The 21,645-nt window shown below is 44.4% G+C and overlaps 1 protein-coding gene across 3 annotated transcripts in view; it reads right to left on the bottom strand.

Moving 5' to 3' along the window:
• SLC23A2 (solute carrier family 23 member 2) overlaps positions 1-21,645 on the bottom strand; it is a 124,463-nt gene that overhangs the window by 40,918 nt on the left and 61,900 nt on the right. For all 3 annotated transcript variants that reach the window (XM_066593062.1, XM_066593063.1, XM_066593061.1), the window contains 2 exons: positions 11,984-12,082; positions 4,116-4,232 (listed from right to left, as the gene is read on the bottom strand). In XM_066593062.1, coding sequence (XP_066449159.1) covers positions 4,116-4,232; positions 11,984-12,082 — 216 coding nt within the window. The remainder of the gene's footprint in view (positions 1-4,115; positions 4,233-11,983; positions 12,083-21,645) is intronic.

The following is a 21,645-nucleotide window of genomic DNA, read 5'->3' as shown; positions in this document are numbered from 1 at the left end:
TGGTCAATGCATCCCTATGGGGTGCGGATCCGCGCGCGGGAGAAGAGTTAAAATCCGCTGCGGATTTTAATTCTTCTTTTGCCCGTGGACATGAGGCCTTAACCCTTTTTAATGGGTGAATCCATGTGTGAATTACAAATCTGACGCGGAAAAATCTGGCCCTCCATTCAAATGAATGGGACGTGAATTTGCCATGGAACGTTTGCCAAATTCTGTAAACATACTATTTGGGTGTGTTCACACGTCGCTGATTTGCTGAATATGGTCATGGATTTTGGTGCAGATCAGCAGCATATTTTACCCTTTCCATTTGACTTCAATTGAACGGGTCACATCTGCTGCAGATCAGCATTAAAATCTGCTGCAAATTAGCTACGCGTGAACTTACCCTTAGGCTGGGCTCACACGAGGCTTAGATTGCCACGCATTATGCATGCGATATACATGGAAATTTGCAAGGAAGGCAGCATTTCTGCAAGTCAATGTTAGACTCTTTATACAAGCCTTGTAACAACGACTGGGAATTGAAAGCCAAGGCAGAATCCATACTTGCAGGAATGCTGCCTTCCAATAGGTGGCACTGTAGAGGTATTGTTCCAACTCCCTTATTTGCATATTACCCAGCAGAGCCTGAATGGCCTTATAAAAGTCTCCTCACTCACCTTCTAGGTGCCCAGGCTAAGGAGAAAAGATAGCACCCCTGACCAACATCTGCAGGTGATACATGCAGAGTTTATCACAGATTTCACCCTACACATTGGAATGGTTCAAATCTGTGCGGAAAATCCGCAGGGAGAATTGACAATTTCAGAAACCCTTACAGAAGGTCAGTGTCCATCTGGAAGACTTTTGCAACATGCCAATAAGATATTTTCCAAGCACATCTAGTTTCCTGTCCTGTATTATGCTGCGGGTTATCAATGGAAAAACTGTAATCCACAATGTATACAGGTAGCCTACAGTTATCACCGCCGTGTAATGATATTGCTGCGTCCATCCCAGCCGGAATTTTATGCACTAGGAATAAACAATGAGTTTCTATCGCATGACAGCAAGCAGAGATCCTGAGAAATGTGAGGAATTGATACAGAAAGTATACTGCAAATGTCTATAACCATAAAGAGAGCAGCACTTTATGACACCAGGGGATTCTTCTTGTTCTGCCAGCCCATCCTGTACTTTACCCTATTATTGAGGAATCCCATCAGCACAATAGGCAGCATTTATGTTACCCAATTACCTCCCACATCAAGAAGCAGCAATTACTATATTTACATTCTTCACTAATTATCTAGAGTGAGTCACTCCAATCACAGCCAGCATGTGAATACAGGTCAAACTATGTGAAAGGGCACATGGCAAACAGCAAAGTAGATATGCCAACGTGGTATACAGTCAGAGAAAAAAAATCCAGCCTCTAGAAGAAGTTGTCGTTTTGCTGCAAAACCTGGCATGCAGTTCCATCTCAGGCAGATATGTAAATGATTAGAGCTGTGCTGATTAGATGAACGGTCTTGACGCCTGAGGCCATAAAAGTGGTTCCCCCCTTGGTCTATAGAAGGCTCTCAGAGGCTCCTTGTGTGTGGTGACCTCTTTTTATGACGCAGTCCAAGAGATTTTGCTCAGAGGGGGCGCATTATTTTAAGGTGAGAAGCTTGATCATTCTATCGACAAACTGTCCCCCACCTGGGCCATTCTGACCAGACTGTTAGGAGGTGTTGGGACCAGTGTTTGGGCACACAAGGTGACCAGGCTCAGGACACCCTCATCAGACCACCAGTAGAGGATCGTCCAACAAGCACAAGCAGTGCCAACTGTTTAGTTGTCCATCATCCAGAGATAGGTGGGAACATCACCCCCAGTATCACATCTTGTAGCTAAGCTAGAGGCAGTACAACAGGGTACTAGAGCCTCCATGCCTGCTCGTATCACATCTTGTATCCAAGCTAGAGGCGGTACAACAGGGTACTAGAGCCTCCATACAAGGAGCCTGTTTTCCACAACAAATAATCCCTTTGCTCCGATACTGTAATCACATATCAATGTTACAATCACACAGAGAAAGCTTCATTAGATTCCAACAACTCCTTGAAGGAGGGATTTTTATGTTTTTCTTACAATGAGCGTATAAGAAACCAAGCAGCTCCGCGTGCCGGACAATCTTCCGGGATGAAGTAACTATATATTAAGAAGTTCTGCGCTTTCATACTACAGTAACATAAATTCTTGTAAGGTAGAACCTACGGATGAGCTGGAGGGGAGGGGGGAGTCACAGGGAGACAAGTCAGCTGGTACGTCATCCAGGAAACTAATCTCCTGCAGCGTAGTAGAATAATCAGGTGGAGATGACCCATCAGTACAGACTGACTCATTCCTCCTTAAGGTGTATGACTGGCTGCTCCACAAGGAGATGGATCTCTCCCCCGATTCGGGCTATGCGTCAGTCATGTCAGTACTCATTATCCTGATACGACGGCTTCGGGGGTGATTTAGGCTGAGAGCTGGTAGCGTCTTCAGAGCAGCAGTAAAATAGTAATCAGCAATATTATACTGGAATAGTCCTTAAAGTGAACCTGCTAGCAGAGCCATCACTATGAAACCACCACCATTGGGTTATGTAGCATGATACAAGCAGGCCACACATGGCCCTCCCCTGGCGCATGCACAGTGGGTGCCATCGGCACTTCTGCAGGGTTTGCTCTACAAATACAAACGGGTACATGTAGTAACACGGGCATTTTATAGCCTCCTTGAGTAGAGCAGCAGACTACTCAATTATACCCATTCCAAAAAGGAGTTTGTGAGGCACGTCGAAAAAAAACGTACCTACACAAAACTTGATTTAAAAACGTTTCCTGTGCTGCGTGCTAATGTATGCCGTCTGCTCTGGTGGGCTGGATGGACCGTACTTTCTAGATGGAGTTTTTAGAATAAACCAGCCCAACTCTGCTGCTGTGTCCTTCGTCAACCACAAAGCACTAGGAAATCTCATGCATGTGACAGAAATGCGCTGCCCAGCTCATGCGCAGATCGTTTGTTCTTTTTTTGGACAGATTTATCACACCCATCTGCGGATGTGCCAATGCGCGAGTTTCCATATCGCTTCGTGGATGATGTAGGATACAGCAGCAGAGTTGGGCTGATTGATGCTAAAAACTCCATCTGGAAGAGATGGCCTGGCCTGCCCAGCGGACTGCATACCTTACATGTATTACAGTTTTCTGCAGGCATGTATGGCTTCTTCAACTGGTATAAACTCATTGCTGGAAAAAAGTGTTTCTGAGTAGTCTGCTGCTGTGGACAGTTTAGTAGGCTTGAAGGTGCGACAGGTTCCCCTTAAGAGGCACATCTATGCCCAAAGTGTATGCCAGCCATAATCTGCTACAGTGGAATTCGACCTGGTACCTGGTTGGTGACCCCTGCACACGGGCGGCTCGGACACCACATGCGGGATTCCTACAGCGGAGTTCAGCCCAGTGCCAGGCCTGCTTACCTGTCCGACGTCTTCTCCTAGGCTGCTAATGTGCCGGGTGGCACATGCGCAGTACAGTGGACGCAGCGCCGTGGCTATGATGTGGCTTCCTGTGCTGTGAATGTGCCGGCCGGCGCAGGTGCAGTTGAGAGGATGCCGCGCTGTCGCCATAGCGATGACGCAGCTCCTGCGGCCATTCCGCAATGATGATTGCAGAATGGCCACAGCTTGGACGGCTTTCATTGACTTCAATGGAAGCCGGCTGTGCGTATCTGACGGCAAATCACAGCATGCTGTGATTTTTCCCATGAGATTTCCGCTTGTGGGCAGGAAATTACGTTTTTCCATAGCATGCTATGGGCTGGATTTGCTGCGAAATCCGGAAGGAGACCTAAAGAGTGTGTGTGTGTGTGTGTGTGTGTGTGTGTGTGTGTGTGTGTGTGTGTGTGTGTGTGTGTGTGTGTGCGCGCGCGCGTATGCGTGTGTTACGTGACTCACAGAAATCTAGAATCAGAATTTGGTCTGTGAGACTCCACGTCCACAGTTTAAAAAGTTAAGGCACTCATGTGACGTAGTAGCTTAATAATTCTCACTTAAGCCCTGGTACTAAAAAAGTAACCAAAATAAAACATAAACATGTTACCTGTAAGCCCAAGAAGATACAGAGGTACCACGGAGGCACATCCTCCACTGTATAGATCATGTCCATCCGCTGTCGGTCTAAGCTTCCAGTGCTATCCAGGGTTTCTGCCAAAGAGCTCTGCAACAGAAGAGTAGATGTAATGAGGGGATGCATTGAGTCTACGCAAGACAAGAGCACCCCCGATGTCCAGGAGGTGTAGTGGCGGACCAACGTTCTTAATATTCCACTAACAGACACATATGGGCAAGTAAAAATATATTGTAAAGCATGAAATAACTGGACTATAAGAAATTGCTACATGCCATTGAGGAATCTAGAGACCATTTACATTGTGTATGCCTGACATAACTACTCTGTATCACAACTATTTGTTTTACAGAACGCACTGGCTGTTACTTTGCCTTGCTCAGTCTGTGCGCCGATGCCCGCATGTTTGACATTGGCAGACCCCAAACAACCTTGTCTGACAAAACAAGACATTCTGTTCTGATAACGCGATTTCCCGGGGGCCAATGAACACTGAAAATGGACACAAATCGGACAAAGTTCTACCATATAAAGTGAGCCCGAGGCAATACAATATAAGATTCCGGATCTGAAGGGCGTCGGGGGGATTAATTCAGCCTTGACATTTTATTTGCATAGTAATCATGCTGTTAGCAGCTAATACTGTGATTATAGGAGCAGACCGGACAGCAGATGAAGCCATGACTTCAGACTAGACCATAGGGGGCAGCATATTTCCCACTGACCCTGAACGAAGCTCAAGTGCATTCTATCCCACCACCAGAGGGGGAGTGCCAAAAAGAGCAAGACCCAACAACATTTTTTATAAGCAAGCCCTGTAGATATTGGTCACCACTGAGGATCCCTGGCGAACTGTTGAGCGCTGCTGCCACTTCAATCCATACCAGGTCCTCCACTGTACACTGCATAGCAGCTGTGTCTGGTATTGCAGCTTAGTACCAATCACTTGTAAGGGCCACTTGACCACTGAACATTATGTGGCATGCCTAGGAAGAGGCCTCAACCTCTTAAATCAGCTGAGATACCAGGAGTGTTTGGTCATCAATAGTTTATTGGCTGAGCCCTATCAAAGTCCTGGAAAACCCCTTTAATATTAAAAAGGGGTTGTACCAGGTTCACGAGTTATCTCTAGCCAAAGGAAAAGGGTGAGGTTGCTGAGCATGGGGGGTCTCACCGCTGAGACCCCACTGATCTCATGAACATGGCTCCTATGCCCCCCTCTGCCTGTCACTATGGGGTGTCACTCCTCCCTCTGCATTTTAATAGGGATGATAGAAATACCCAAGCACTTGCCACTCGACTATTTCCTCATTGAAAGTGAATGGAGCATCAGAGCGCTAGCAGGACCAGCGCTCCAGTCAGACGCCCCCTCACTACAGTAAGCTCACAGTGAGGAGGATGGGCGACACGGGACCCTTGTTCTCTGGATCAATGAGGGTCTCAGCTGTAAGCCCCCCACTGATCAGAAAATTATCCCCTTTCCTGTTGATAGGGAATACCTTGTGATGCCAGTACAACCCATTATGTATTAGGCCAGTGAATGCATTCATGAGGAATGATACGTAACGTCATAAGGGATGGAGCAGAACTAAAAAAATTTATATAATATGTGTGTGTGTGTATATGTGTATGTGTGTGTATATATATATATATATATATATATATATATATATATTATACACACACATTATATATATATATATATATATATATATATATATATACATATATATACACACACACACACACACACACACACACACACACACACACACACACGCGTTTTCTTTCAAAAACAGCACCATACCTGTCCACAGTCTGTGTGTGGTATTGCAGTTCAGCCCCATTCACCTTCATTTAGCTGAGCTGCAACACCCCCCCCCCCCCCCCATTCATTTGCACTAAAAGTGATTTTATTCCTTGTCCGTACTGTAAAACAGCAGCCTTCCCCATTTCTGTGTACCAGAGAAGACGCTTCCAGATCACGCACCAGTTCTCAGAACTAGGATTACCGGAGATTTTCGGACTTGCGTGCATGTCATGTATTACAGCAAGAGGGTTTGGACATCTGCCCAACTAAGACAGTGACCTTAAACTTTGCAATCTGGTCAAAGACGCTGCAGATTAAAACATTACTTCTGTCTGCCAAATTGACCGGACATTTGCTAGATTTGAAATGTGCACTAAAGCCTGTATTATGGGGATCAGGTGGTTTTATACAAGGCATGAAGATGTAATCTCCAAAAGAACTCTCAAAGACAAGACCCAAGGCGGCTCCCCTCAAGGAGGAGAGGGATCACCTACTGGGGCATAGTGGCGGGATCTTCTCAGGGCAAATACAGCCAACAAGGCCACAGAATCATGCCAAGGGTGGTCAAAAACAAATGCCAGCTGGAAAAAAAGTGGGCAATGCTGGAGGTGGTAACCACCGAGGACCCCATGAACTAGATATTGATCATGGAGGAGGTAGGGAAAGTGGCACAGCTCTTTTCCTAAATATTTCAATGGAGAGGACTATCTTTGAGCACTGCCACCATGAAAGAGGTTGCTCCACATCACATCTGTCTGTTCTGCTGCAGGATGCAGACAGCTCCAGGTACTGTGCAGTGGCCTGGGTTGGTACTGCAGACCGAGTCCCATTCACTTCAATAGGACTGCAGTGCTAACCCTAGCCACTGCACATTGAACAGCTATAAGTGCAACATCCCCTTTAAATTGACCCTTCGGCTAAGAATAATCAAGAATCTGTGAGCAAAAGTCAAAGAGCCCCATTTCTCTCAATAGGTGAGGGTTTTAGAGGCCTTTATATTTTTTGTAGATATTCCATAAATGTTTGAAATGGGAATACTCTTTAAAAGGGGTAAATAACTAATTCAGCCGATCTTCATTGAAATAAATATACCCGCTCCATAAGCGATGGCCAGGAGTACAGGAACAGACAAACTGCATAGCGCAGGTCTTCAGCTAAGTCCCATAGAAGCGAATAAGAATTAAGGAAGCAACGTAGCACAGGGAGCTGGTTGTTCCCCTAATGCCCAAGCTGTAGAAACGGTATAGCTAATCATGCAACACTGTTTCCAGAACTCCCATTTGCTTCTATGGAAGTTGCTATTTATATGCTACATTTCCAATGATGATAGTAGTAAGATTGGATTCATGGTACAGATGTGGCAACGAACTTGTGAAAATACTGATCATCATGCCATCTGACACGTTTTCTCCACAGATTGTACAAGGAGGAAAAGAAAAAAAAAAAAAATCTAAAAAAGGACATCCACAAACACACTTCTACAAGGGAGCTGTCTGACTCCATATCCCTGCCTCATTCTAGGACAAAGAGTCATAAAAGCCTATGCTCAGTCCACCAAGAGGAATTAAAATGTAAGAATTGGACAGTGTTGAAATCAATCTAAAAGTCTCAGCAAAAACATAAAAAAAAGTGGAAAAAAAATTCATTGCTACCCTCAAGGCAAAGCATGGAAGACAATAAGAAGCAGAGGAATCGTCTTAATGAAATGCCTGCAGTCGAATCACACGCTGCTTATAAGATACTTGAAAAAAGTTATGTAATAAGGGGGAAAAAAGTTTAAAAAAAATGAATGGAAAAAAAAAAAATCCTCAGCTGACCCAGTAAAAGCTACATAGCGTCTGTGCATTAGTATTTTTAGCGAAGGGTACAGGACAGCAGAAGCACTAATAGAAGCAGCTCTTTCCAGGTCACGGCACATCCTGCTGCCTCCAGCGTCTCATGCTGGGAGAATGAGGTAGTGAAATGGGCAAACGCCGAGGTTTAAAGTAGCGAAAGAGGATCACAAAATTCATGCGGCCAACAGGAGGAGGTGAAAATGTAGAATACTAAGATTAAACAGAAAAACAAAAAAATTAGAAGCACAGCGACTGTTGAAAGGTCAGAGGTCATGAACCGCCCAAAGCATTTTAAAGGAGGCACCTTTATGCCCAGGCGGCTCCGCTCCCCTCTGTGCGCCTCTCCAGTCATTTAGCAATGATGGTAACTTCCCCCAAGGCCATGACTTCTGTGCAGAGGTCAGGTCAAGCCTTTAGCCTACTGATTAACCCTTAGGAGGAAAGGGCATCAGCGCTGATAATGCGTTCTGCAGATGTCCTAAACCAAGGCGGCTTTTACATAGAGTGATCATTCACACAAGATAAAAGGGGTAAGATTAAAAGCCGCTGGTTCGTACCAATTTGAGCAAGAATCATTCAGCGTTAATGCAGCCAAGGATCGAACAAGCATTTGTTCGCTAATCGCGCGATCCGGTAACAAAATAAACAAACAACCTATCTTAGTGTTTGAACTGAACGGAGGCAAACAAGCAAACTGCTGTCACTTGTGCCGGCAAGCAATATCTAGCTATTTGCAAAAAAGTACATAAAACAGAAGTCTTTGGAAAGTTGCTGCCCCCCTCCCCGCTGTGTTGGATTTCCATACTTCATTACTAGGATAGTCGGCTGCAGTGGGTGTAACCCAGATGGGGAGATTAGATTGTGGGCCTCATTGCGGACAGGGGCGGATGGCAAAATCTGGACAGTGTTGTAGAATATGTTGTAACAAGGTTTTAAACTGTTTCGACAATAGATTTTCAATGGCTTGAGACATCTGTCATAAGTTCTCAAGACAACAAAAGTCATCAAGGTGAGGGGGAGGGGTGGGGGCGCACAGAAAATCATCATAAGAGTCAAGTTAAACTCTGTATATGAGCCACAAGACTCTAAATGTATATTTTAACTAAAGTATATACACACACACATACATATAAACACTAGATGCTATAGATGATAGGGTTGTGTCAAGATCCAGACAGTAAGGGATCATCTGATCGGTGGGGATCCAACTGCTCGGAGCCCCACAATCATGAAAATTAAATACAAAAGTTCCCAGATTGGAGAGGCCGCCATGCACTGCCACTCCATTCATTCCAACGGGACACCATCCCTGGTAGCCCTACTGTAATGAGTGAAACGGCGGCACGCATGTTCAGCCACCACGAGGACAGGGGATCTCCATTCTCATGATCTATAGGGGTCTCATCAGTTGGAAATCTTCCAATCAGATATTTTACCCACAAGACAGAGAATACCTTTAAAGTGGCTCTTACGTTGCAGGACAAGATTCTGTAGAGGGGGTAGAATATCTGCACTTTTCTTCTCTGCAGTCCTGCTGATCTGTCGGTTCAGGGCCCATTTTTAGCTGCCCAAAATGACCACAGCAACTTTCTAACTACATAATGTCCACTGCTTCGATTGGCCAGTGCTGATCATGTGAGCAGCACTGGCCAATCAGAAAGCAAGTATAGTGCATTGGTAGGCTGGATTCCACGACCAGATTTGCATTGCAGAATCTGAGCTAGTCACCCGCATGGACGATTCGCCGTATTCTGCATGCGTTCAGAAAACAGAACATTCACTGTGTAGGCTCCCATGAGTGGACAGCAATTGTAATCTCCGCTGGTGGAAATTAAAGGGGTTGTCTCGCGGCAGCAAGTGGGGTTATACACTTCTGTACGGCCATATTAATGCACTTTGTAATGTACATCGTGCATTAATTATGAGCCATACAGAAGTTATTCACTTACCTGCTCCGTTGCTGGCGTCCCCGTCTCCATGGCTCCGTCTAATTTCGCTGTCTTCTTGCCTTTTTAGACGCGCTTGCGCTGTGCGGTCTTCTCCCCTTCTGCTCGGTCCAGGCACGAGCAGCGTTCTGGCTCCGCCCCCTTCTACGCGTCATCGCGTAGCTCCACCCCATCACGTGCCGATTCCAGCCAATCAGGAGGCTGGAATCGGCAATGGAACGCACAGAGCCCATGGTGCACCATGGGAGAAGACCCGCGGTGCACCATGGGAGAAAACCGCAGTGCATCCCTGGGAAAGGACCGGCGGCCATCTTAGGGAGAAGATTTTTTTAAAGTCCTTATTTCGTCGGATCGGTAAGTAGCAAGCGGTTTAAAAACCGCTTTAATTTGCTATTTTATGCCAGGGGGTGACAGGGGGAATGGGGTAAGGTAAAATGTTGAGGTTTGCCGTGAGACAACCCCTTTAAATCGCAGCATGTTCTATTTTCTTGCGGATTCTGAACGGACAGCTTCCATTGAAGTCAATGAAAGCTGTCCGATCCACGGCCTAGCGACGGCACGGGGAAAATAAACACTTGGGGGGAAAAAAATCTGTATTGCGCATGTCCGACGACAGCCATCTGCATGCAGATAGAGATGGCAAGAAACAGGTATACGCGGCCGCCAGCTGCGGTTAGGGCCGGATTCTGACCAGTCCGTGTGAGACCGGTCTAACACTACCAATGCACTTTGGAGATTAGGTAGTGTGACGATTGTGTCCGCCATCTTGGACAGCTGACCTAGAACCAGCAGAGCAGAGGGACAACAGAGAACGGCAGGTAATATACTCCCGCCACCTCCGACGCTGGGACAGAATTTTGTCTTGAACCTGGAGGGTCGCTTTAAATCTGGCCATGAACTTTTTAATGATTTATCATGTAGAATGGTTACAAGCAGAAAAACTTGATGTTTACTCCCCAAAAGTGGAGCCAAGTGCCCAACTAAAGACAAACAATGACAGAGGTTAGACCGGTCCGCTCATGTGCAGAAATCGGTTTTTAAGAAAAACATTTATCCTGGACAAATAAATGTAAAAAAAAAAAAAATACAGACAGCCATTTAATTTTACAAAAACTTATGGCTGGTTGTAAAACAATTAGTTCACTTTCTAAGGTTATCCATGACCGAACTACAGAGCCAGAGGTCCAGATAATGCAGGCAAGTGCAGCCAATACAACTTCTTACAACCCAGGCCGGGCCGAGGAGTCATGGCTTGTGGATACACAAGACAACATGCCTAGAAAAATAAGAGAAGGATGATGGGATGTGACAGCACTGCAGGGTAGATGCTTGATGCCTCCTTACAGATCAAAGCACACTGACTCCTCCAGGCTTAGAAGTTACACCTTGAGTCCCCGTCCAGTAATAGAGCGGCTGCCGCACATGTTGGTTCACCAAGGTGTAGCGGGAAGCACTGCACAGCAGGTTACAATATTCAAGGTGCTTGGAAGGCTGAATCGTGAAGGGTGTTCATTTCTGTCTTGGTAGGTTACACTATTTCATCTGGTCAAATTATGAGAAGCAACCCTTGGGACTTTTTGCAACGAATATACATAGTTTTGGTAAAAAGGAGAATAAAGTTACATTTTGTAGATGTGCACACTTACATAATATTGGTTTTGTGTACCAAACACCTGGTAGATGCCAAAACTTATTTCTTTACCCATCTATGGTGGTGCCTGTTGGCCATCTTGGTAGCAGCTATCTTGAAGTCAGTCCGAGAGACTTCAATGGAAAAGGGGCCATGGGAGACTCGAACATTATTGAAAGCCATTGAAAAAAAATGACTGCACCTATCAATTCCTGTTTAAATTCTACCCTTAAATCATGTATCCCATGAGCCCCTTTTCATTAAGGCTTCTTGGGCTGAATCCACCAGGGTGGCAGAGAGATTCCCCCCACCCATCTAAGTGTTCCACAAGTTTCCTACCTGTATCTCTTCTCATTCTGAAGACATCCCAGGTGGGCCTGACCTTTGAATCACCCTCAATTAGAGGCAGGCTAATCTGATTTTTAATGAGCCCTCACTCTACCAGTATGAGCATGTGTAAATTATCATTCCCATCTTACTCGTCTGCCAATTTTTAGAACACCATGCCGCAGGTCTGGAGTCGTGGCCAAGTCGTACCACCAACAGAGTATCAAGTGCTAAATCAAATCCCTGATCTCCCAGCAACTAAGAATATCGGAACATGCAGAATAAATGGATACCTTTTCAGCAATCACGCTCTCAGTTGTATAAATGGCCATTAGCTCCGTGTCTTCCGTATCTTGATCCACGCTGGGTGTGGCTCCTCCATTTATCACCACCTACAAGGAAAGAGAAAATAATCATATAACATATAAAGCATATGCATTAAATGAGCATTGCACTTTGAACAAAGTCCTGTTAATGTAATAACTAGCAAAAGTGCAAATCACTATTTACCTAAAAGAAAAAGGTTTGGGGCTGAAGTTTTCCTTTAAAGGGTTGGCCACTAGGGGTCTCATTTCTTCTAACTTGCTGTCCACTGCCTGTTGTCTTGTGAGGTTAGTCTCTAGTAATAGAGACACACAAGGAAATGGAGAAGGGTGAGGTCTCATGTTGCCCAAAGAAGTCTAAGAAGAAAAGAGGAGGGAGCTGCTGGAGGAAGACAGTGGCATAGAAACTCAGGCTGACATGAAATTGCAGCTAAGTGTTTACTGTCCTACAGCTACTTAAATCACATGTACACTGCTCAGTACGGCTGTACAACATCCTTGATTATGCTGTGCTACCAAGACTGACAGAAGAAGAAATCCTGCTCTCCTATGTGTCCAGTGTATGGAGATGATCTAGCAGCTAGTCTGCACCCACCTGCTCAGAAAAGTAGAGATGCAGCTTGCAGAGGGGAAAAGTGTGTTATTCCTCATGTACACACAAATGGCAACTTATTATGGACTCCCTTTATATCTGGATTTCCCCTTTAAGATGGAGGGTAGCGCGACTTTGCTTACTGTGCTTAATTGTTCGAATAGATTGACATTCTACAAGGAAACTGCATTGTTCCATAAAAATACAATCAAAAGTAGACGTGGGTTGGACTAGATGTGGGCACTGAAGGACATGACGGGGGCACCGCAGAAATTAGCAGAGCCGCTGGGCAGGTTCTGACAAGGTTGCCTCGTTTTCCTCCCTTTAAACTACTTGCCCTTTGGAAATGTAACACTTACCTATAGTAGCAAATATTTGTTCTGGAACTAAATAAAAGCCTTGACTGCTTCACATTACAATTCAGCATTTTTGCACATTTATATACAGGTATTATCAGGCTGAGGAGGGAACATGAGTGATTCCTCCTGGTGGTGCGATTGCCATAGTCTGTTACCACTATGTATTCCCCCGGCTCCAGCTATCATCCAGCTCCTCGCCTTGTACCACCCAACCAGGTAGCGATAGAAGAACTCCAAGTACCCTACGAAAGGTCAGCCAAGCAATACACTGTAGCTGAAGGAGATAATGTACGGCCGCCGACGTCACCACACTAATTGTATCATGCGACTAATGGCAAGTGATTTCTCTCTGTAGACAGCCTGTATTCACAGTCTATACCCCAAGGTGCTTTTGTACTGGCAGAGTTCCTACCAGTAATGAGTGCCAATCAACCTTTTTGCTCCGCCGCTTGTTTAGCCTCATTTACCTAGAGCAATCAGCAGTAGTATTCATGCCGGATGAGCACTAGCATGAACGTTCGGACACGTAAAGTACTATTTTCTGGTGGCAGACCACCACCACAACTGCTGCCAACAACAGATGATTTTTGGTGCCGCGAAAAAGAAGCGATCACCTGACCAACAAATCATCGGCTTGTGCAAACAGCCCTTTACTCCAGGCAAAATTGTTCTTTCACCGTTAGGGCCGGCTCACATGAACGTATGGTAACAGCGGAATATGCTATACCGATATCGCATAGGTGGCAATGTTACCTCCCACACAAATTGCGCATATGACGAGCATAAGAAAAATTGCAGCATGTTCTATCTTGGCGCGTATTATACCCGCATACATGCCTAGATAGTAAATGCCCGTAGTCCATACACAAAGTCATTGCGTACTGACTGCGTGCGACGTGCGTATATCTTGCAGCACGTCTCACTCCAACAACCACTTTTCCTAAATCTCATTAGATTGTATGGATGCCACAGAGGGAGAGCTGCGCTCCTCACCCTCCTCCATAAGAAAAAGTGAAGAGCTTCTAAGAAATAGCGGCTCGTCTGTGTATTGTATGACGGACCGTTTACATGAACGTCTGGCATATAACATTTTCACAATGACGAAAGGAAATATATAGCACCTCCCCCCCCCCCCCCGATGGGAATGGACAACCATTTCATAACTAGTCGGCTTGGCAGTTCTTGCCTACTTCACCAGTCAACAAGATACAACATTTGTTAGTAAAAAGCCCATGACTAGGAATAAAATACACCAAATTCATGACAGACATAAAAAAAAGTCAAAATACATTAAAAACCCTAAAAATAAAAGTGCAACAAGTCTAAAAAGATGAAATTCCTACATAGCTATATTACAAGTGACTACCGCAGGCTTTTATCAGAAGCATTGGAGGGTATGCCTAGGGGCATTGCTAATGAGAACTTAATAAGGGAAGAAAGTCTGAAAAAAACCCTGAAAATTACATGATTCTGTAGAGCTAGCCGCCGGAAATGTTGTGTGGCCTCGTCAAATGTATCTCACTGAGGAAAACAGGTTCTAAATGCTATTAAACTAACATTCAACCCCATTTCTTCCTTTCCTGTATAATGATTTCTAAGAATATGGCTGATGCCCTGACCGTAAATGAAGCTGGCTGCTGCAACGTTCTATTTACTGCCCAAGATTTTATGCCCCGGATAGAGCCCTCATTTCGGGTCAAGGCAATTTATAGAAAAATAGGAGTAAATTAAATGGACTCTCGTCTATAAAACAATTGATTGAATGAGTCCCCTTTATAGACGTGATTCTGCTTACTTGTTGCAGAAAATTGATGCCAGTCATTTGGATTCTAATAGGTTATTACATGCGGTGTTGAATACTATACCAGCATTAAGCATTCTGATGGCTTAGTCTCACAATTTTTACGTACGAGTCTCTTGGAGGAGTTTTCCGATTGTCACAAAGCATAGATGCACAGCAGCACTCAATAAAAAGGGCAAGCAAGCGTCTTACGACAATCCAAGCTACAGTGATGTCACGCCTCAGCAGGCTGGATCCAAGCCTAGTCCATTTGCCAGATAGTCCGTATAGTAAGAGGCAGCATCAACGGCAGATTATTACATAAAATGGAACTTTAATCCATTATTGTTCCTATAGCGTACATAAATGGAATTCACAGCAGTACAGCAGCGGCGACGTTTCAATCCATGTCAGGCTTGAGAAAGGTCCGACATGGATTGAAACGTTGCCGCTGCTGTACTGCTGTGAATTCCATTTATGTACGCTATTGGAACCATAATGGATTATTAAAGTTCCCTTTTATGCAATAATCTGCCGTTGATGCTGCCTCTAACTATATGGACGGAGTTTATCATTTTTTTTCTTGTCAATTTTTTCACATTTAACGGTTCCTTTCTTCCCTACAGCTTCAGGGAACCGCAATGGGGGCAACCTGCATGCCTTCATATGCCAATCTTTTCCTGGGACTGTAGGAAAGAAACCTCTTCCTGTCTGGTCACCGGGGGCTCAATGGACCGTGTCTTTTTGGGCACGGTTCATCAATGATATTTTCATGATCTGACAGGGAGATGATTTAATGGATTTCATAACCGTTTTGGATCAAAACAATCATTATATTCGTCTAATGGCTTAATTGGATAGAGTGAACATTGATTTTTTAAAGCTTATTAAATGAGAGGTGGATGGTTATTGGCAGATAGATTTGTTTCTGAAGGAGACTGCTGTGAATGCACTTTTACAAGCTTCATCATGTCATCCTACGCAGACTATACAAGCCATCGCAACTGGACAGTTTTTGCATGCGTGATGAGCATGTTCAAAATCAATGATTTCAAGAGATCAATCAGAAGCACTGAGACGTTTCCTTGATAGTAAAAAATCACTGCATAAGAAGGTATTCCAGGGCAGCATAGATCTAGATTGCTGCAACCCAAGACTTATACTAAAGGTGGGACTCAACACTACATATCATTTGCCGTGGGATTTGATAAAAACTTGTTTGCGCGAACACTGGTTAACCAACATAAGTTAATCGCGCTTTGAGACAAATTTTGTCACCTGTTTCTTCTGTCACATAGATGGACTAAAAACTTGAGAGATTTGTCGGTACAGAGTCACCTTAAATCAATTACATCGTACTTAACTCTTTGCAATCCAATTTTGGATTCAGGGTTTCCTAGGGGAGTTTCTCTTTCTGCCATTATACAATAGCGCCATCTGCTGGCTAGAGCCAGTACTGTGGTATGTTACATGCTGGAGAGGCCCCCCCACAACAGAATGGCCAGTAATCTACAGTAAGAATACCCTGCTGGACGTCTTCCGACATCAGAGCTGTACAGCCTTCAATCAGAATGTCTTTAGACGTCAAACAAAGGATTGGAAAGGGTTAAAGTTTGCTCAAAGGGTCCCAAATGGGGTTGCTCCTTCTGCGAGAGATGCAGGTCATGTACTAATATTGATACAACAGATATGTTTACTGACTGATGGCCAGCACAATTTTTAACCCCTTAAGGACCTAGCACTGTAAATTTACAGTGTTTGGTTCTAAGCGTTGATCCCACCCAATCCCGGAAATATGACGCGGGATTAAAGCCTCTGCTCCTGCAATCAAGCAGGAGCGGGTCAGGTTGTCAGCTGTTAGTCACAGCTGATAACCCACAGGAAAAAAAGAAGTGTTTTTAACTGCTTCTGCCTTCTCCTTTCCCAGGTACATAGCACTCAGTGAGTGCTATGTACTAAAAAGTGGAAGTGTTTCTTGCACTACCCACTCTGATGATCACATGACCGCTGGGATCCGCCTGTTACAGCAGAGCTACAGGGTCCTAGCAGTTCCTGATCAGCTCTGCCAGTGACTATTGTCAGGACAGAAGGGTTGGTTTCCCTGTAACTGGGGCTTCTATGGATGCCCCAGCTATAGTGGAAAAGTGTGTATGAAAAAAGAAAACCCACATGACTGTTTCCCAGAAGTCTTATAGGACATCATGGGGAACATAGATGGTAAAAAAAATAGTTACAAAAATAAGAAAAAAAAATTATAGAAATTAAAAAAATATATATGTATACACATAAAAAAGAAAAAATGATCCAAAGCCAATGGCAACCAAAACAGTCGCCGTATGCACCCTGCAAACCGAAACGATACACATACTGTATATCAAAACGTCTAACACAAAACGAGAAACGCATTCTCATACTTTATTTTAGAATAAAGACTAGCAATGAGCGAGCACGCTCGTTTAAGGCTGATGCTCGAGCGAGCATCAGCGGGAAGGGGTGTGCGGGGGGGGGGGGGGGGGGGGAGGGAGCGAGATCTCTGTAGTGGAACATTTTAACAACTATTACCAAACCTTTTTTATTGCATGACTGACTAAGCCGTTCCGAGTACAGGGGGAGTGATAACATTTCCAATAGCATTCGAGGGAGTAACCTTACGCAGCGGCTGTTACACTGCGAATCACGATGGGACTGGCGTCTTAAAATGCTTCAACCAAAGGGTTTGAGTGAAACCCCGAGTTTTGTAGCTTTTAACCCTTTCCAATCCACTGTCTGATGTCTTAAGACATTCTGATTGAAGGCTGTACAGCTCCAATGTCTGAAAACATCCAGCAGGGTATTCTTACTGTATATTACTGGCGGCTCTGTTGTCGGGGGGCCTCTCCAGCATGCCCCATACCGCAGTACTGGCTCTAGCCAGCAGCTGGTGCCATTGTATAATGGCAGACAGAGTAAACCCCCTAGGAAACCCTGAATCCAAAATTGGATTGTAAAGTGTTAATGGTGTTGCATTTTTTAATGCTTTCACTGATTTTTTTTTATTGTGGTTTTAGTTAACCAAGAGCTCTAGCTCGATTCTGTGATCTCAACTGGGCATTTATGGGACACTGGTGAACTGTAACCAGGAAGACTGGAATATATTATCCACATGAAAACTCATTTATGTAACAAATATATCTTTAGGATTTTAGTTTTTTGTCATGCTTGCATGTACAGCACTGATTTTTGTTATTGCATATTTAATATGCATGCAGGAATACAGATGTGATATTTTTAAACTTCTTGCACTTTTATTTTTAGGATTTGTTCATGCATTTTTTGATTTAGCATGATATGCGGTTTTATCTTCTTTTTGATTATATGCGGTGTTGGTGCAGTTTTTTTTATAGTGATACATATGTATTATTTTGTTTGCACTTTTTATGGTTACTATTTTTGATTGCTGTTAAAATCCACGTAGCTACCGGAGTCTGGAAGTCACGGACGTTGTCACCAAGTCATGCATTATAAATATGTGCTTGGCAAACAGAAAAAAAAAAATTTGAACAAATGCCTCGGGCTACAGATAAGCAAGCGCTTGCCGAATGGAGGCAAGAGAACTGTCACAAGATGTACGTAACCGGCCAGTGTCACACTGCTTCTCTGTATATTTGATGACTTCCAATGACTCAGCAGCTTCCGCTAGAATAAGCGATTCATGATTCTGTCAAAGAAGTAGGATAGAAGTCAAGGAGAAAGAAAAACTCTTAATCATCACATGCCATACAATATAGTCAGTGGGATGTGTCTGTTGTATCTAACCACACACGGCTGGAAAGGCTGCCCATAAAGTCAGGATACAAGCTCTCTTGCATATTCAGAACTTGCGTTACATCATGTATGGCAACCTTGCCCAAGATTTACCCACTTCAATATTATTTAGGTGGGATGATGCATCATGTAAATGTGGAGCAGATGAGATGAGTCAGATCCCGGCTACACTGGGAAGGAACAGTTGTGATGACCCAAGGAGTGGCAAATCTGGTCAACCCTCTTAGCGGTGAGAGGTCAGCGCCCTTTAAATCTGACCATGTACAATCAGCATTATAATAACCTTCCAAAAAACATTTCATACCTTCAGGGTGCTGAAAAAAGGGGTTTGCCCATTACAAAAAATGCCCTTAAAAAAAAACAAAAAACTCTAATCTGAAAAATGAACCTTTTTTAGAAATATTGCACCGTTCTTAGGGTAAATGGACATTTAAAAAGTTGGGCCCAAAATACTTGATTTGATAGCACATGTAGCGGTTTCCCATCTTGGCTTTGAAAAGCTGTGATGAGAATACCCCTTTAGTCTTTAGGCTCGATGGAGTGTATCCCATGTGGCTCCATTTCTCCAAGGTCTATCTCCATGCACTTAAGCTGGAAAGGCGCTGAGTAACAAACTATCTTCATGTTGAACATGAGTTAAGGTCCCACCCAACCATCTTCCACTCCATATCCCAAAATTATACTCCACACTCAAATGTTCATGGAGTTGGGCTGAAAAACCAAAGTAATGGCGCACAGACTATTTCTGGATAAACCATATGGAAGAAAAGATCGCATAAAAGTTTTAATGTACCCATAGGTTTACTGTAACCTAATGTGAACTCTAAAGAGACTACGAGGCTCCTGTTTTACCAAATTCTGTTATGCTTATCTCAGTTTTCCAAAAAATGCCTCTAAAAACGCTTACTCAACCTCCAACAGTAAACATTTGCATGTGTATACAGAGAAGGGGTTGGGGAGGGGAATAGCTGTCAGCCAAACACGTGTTCAGCTGACAGCTATATAAAGCGTATGGCCAGTTTAACCTTCAATACTGTTATATACGACTACAATATTTAGCTTTCAGGTTTTTCTGAATATGCCGCCTTGGGTGTAGGCGAGGAAAGATACTGATTCTCACCATTATAGAACTTGTAGGCTAAATTATTTAACAGCTTTCTTCTATGCAGCTCTCATCTCTAATTTTTAGTTTTCCTTGAGCTAGTGGATGTAGACTAGCTGCTATGATGACCACACACAGAGGAGATCCTGTCCTCTCGATCTCTATTGTTCATATACAGAGAAGCAGCATGGAGGACACTATAAAGCAGTACTGAGCAGTGTAGATGTGATTCCAGTAGCTGCAAACAGTAAACCATCATTACCTGCAGCACCATCTCTGTGTAGCTCTTTGCTTCTCCCTTACTGGGCTCCCCGACCCTCCCCTTTACATAGGCTTCTATGTAACCCGATCCCTCAATGAGAGGATACTTCAGAATGAATGAACAATTTAGGAGGAAGGGGGAAGAGGCCAGGAGCCTGTTAAGTAGAAAATGAAGCAGTTTTCTCCCATATTAAAAACTCTCTTATGATTGTCTGTATAACTCATTTATGCAAAGTTAGTTAAAATACAATGACCATTTAAGGATATTTGTCAAAAAGGTGGACAACTATTGGACAAGAGACTTTTGAATTCTATGGCATGCCTGATGCAAAATGACAACCATAATGTGAAGACGTGGTGATAGCAAATTCGATAAAAAAAAAGTGTGAGAGGGGTCTGGACGCCTTTCTGGAGCGATAAAATATTACGTTATAATCATTAATAACTTCAGAAGGGTCGGTGATCCGGGGATTACTTAGATTGGAGTCAGGAAGGATTTTTTTCCCTTAAAATTGGGAGAATTGGCTTCTATGTCTTGGGGGGAAGGTGGTGGTGGTGGGGGGTTGCCTTCTTAAAGGGGTTGTCCCGCGAAAGCAAGTGGGGGTATACACTTCTGTATGGCCATATTAATGCACTTTGTAATATACATCGTGCATTAAATATGAGCCAAACAGAAGTTATTCACTTACCTGCTCCGTTGCTAGCGTCCTCGTCTCCATGGTGCCGTCTAATTTCAGCGTCTAATCTCCCGCGCAGTCCGGTCTTCTCCCTTCTGAATGGGGCCGCTCGTGCCGGAGAGCTGCTCCTCGTAGCTCCGCCCCGTCACGTGCGCCGATTCCAGCCAATCAGGAGGCTGGAATCGGCAATGGAACGCACAGAGCCCACGGTGCACCATGGGAGAAGACCTGCGGTCCATCCTGGGTGAAGATCCCGGCGGCCATCTTCGCAAGGTAAGTAAGAAGTCGCCGCAGCGCGGGGATTTGGGTAAGTACTATCCGTTTCTTTTTTTTACCCCTGCATTGGGTTTGTCTCGCGCCGAACGGGGGGCCTATTGGAAAAAAAAACAAACCCCGTTTCGGCGCGGGACAACCCCTTTAAGGATCAACATTGGGGGGGGGTATTAGGTTAGACATGTATTTTTTTTTTTACCTTAAGTACAAGGAGTGTTTTGTTTTTTTTTAAGCAGAAAGTAATATAGGAGGATGAAGTATCACCCCAAGTAAGGCCTTTACAGCGTTTTGCACTGCCTTTTCAGCTCAGCACTAAACGCTGTACAACGCTCGCATTCATTTCAATGGGGCTGCTCACACAAGTGTCAAAACGTGTGTCTTCAATGCTGCGCTTTGACAGAGATACATGTCCTATCTTTGGCCGTTTTCAGCCCTGCGTCGCCCATTGAAATGAATGGGCAGCGTTAGCAGCGCTGCTGAAGACGGGGCACGACTTGCTGGTGCGTTATGGGCAGCGCTAAATGCACTACCAATATATATTAAAAAAAAAAAAGTTATACTCACCGATGCTGCCGCCGTCGGGTCCCTGACGCTGCTTTCCAGGGCTCTGGGCACTTGCCAGAGGATCTTTTGCTAGTAACGGATATGAAGACCCGCCTCAAGCAAGAGATTGCTCCGATTGGCTACTCCAGTGCCAATCACAGCCAGTGATGGATGCACCAATCACAGCCATTAAATGAATGGCTCACGGCTCAGCCAATCAGTGCAATCTATTGCTGGAGGC

This window comes from Eleutherodactylus coqui, chromosome 2 (assembly GCF_035609145.1).
Source record: "Eleutherodactylus coqui strain aEleCoq1 chromosome 2, aEleCoq1.hap1, whole genome shotgun sequence".
Classification (NCBI taxonomy): Eukaryota; Metazoa; Chordata; class Amphibia; order Anura; family Eleutherodactylidae; genus Eleutherodactylus; species Eleutherodactylus coqui.
The sequence above is the reverse complement of the archived record's forward strand: the minus strand, read 5'-3'. Positions and strand labels throughout refer to the sequence as shown.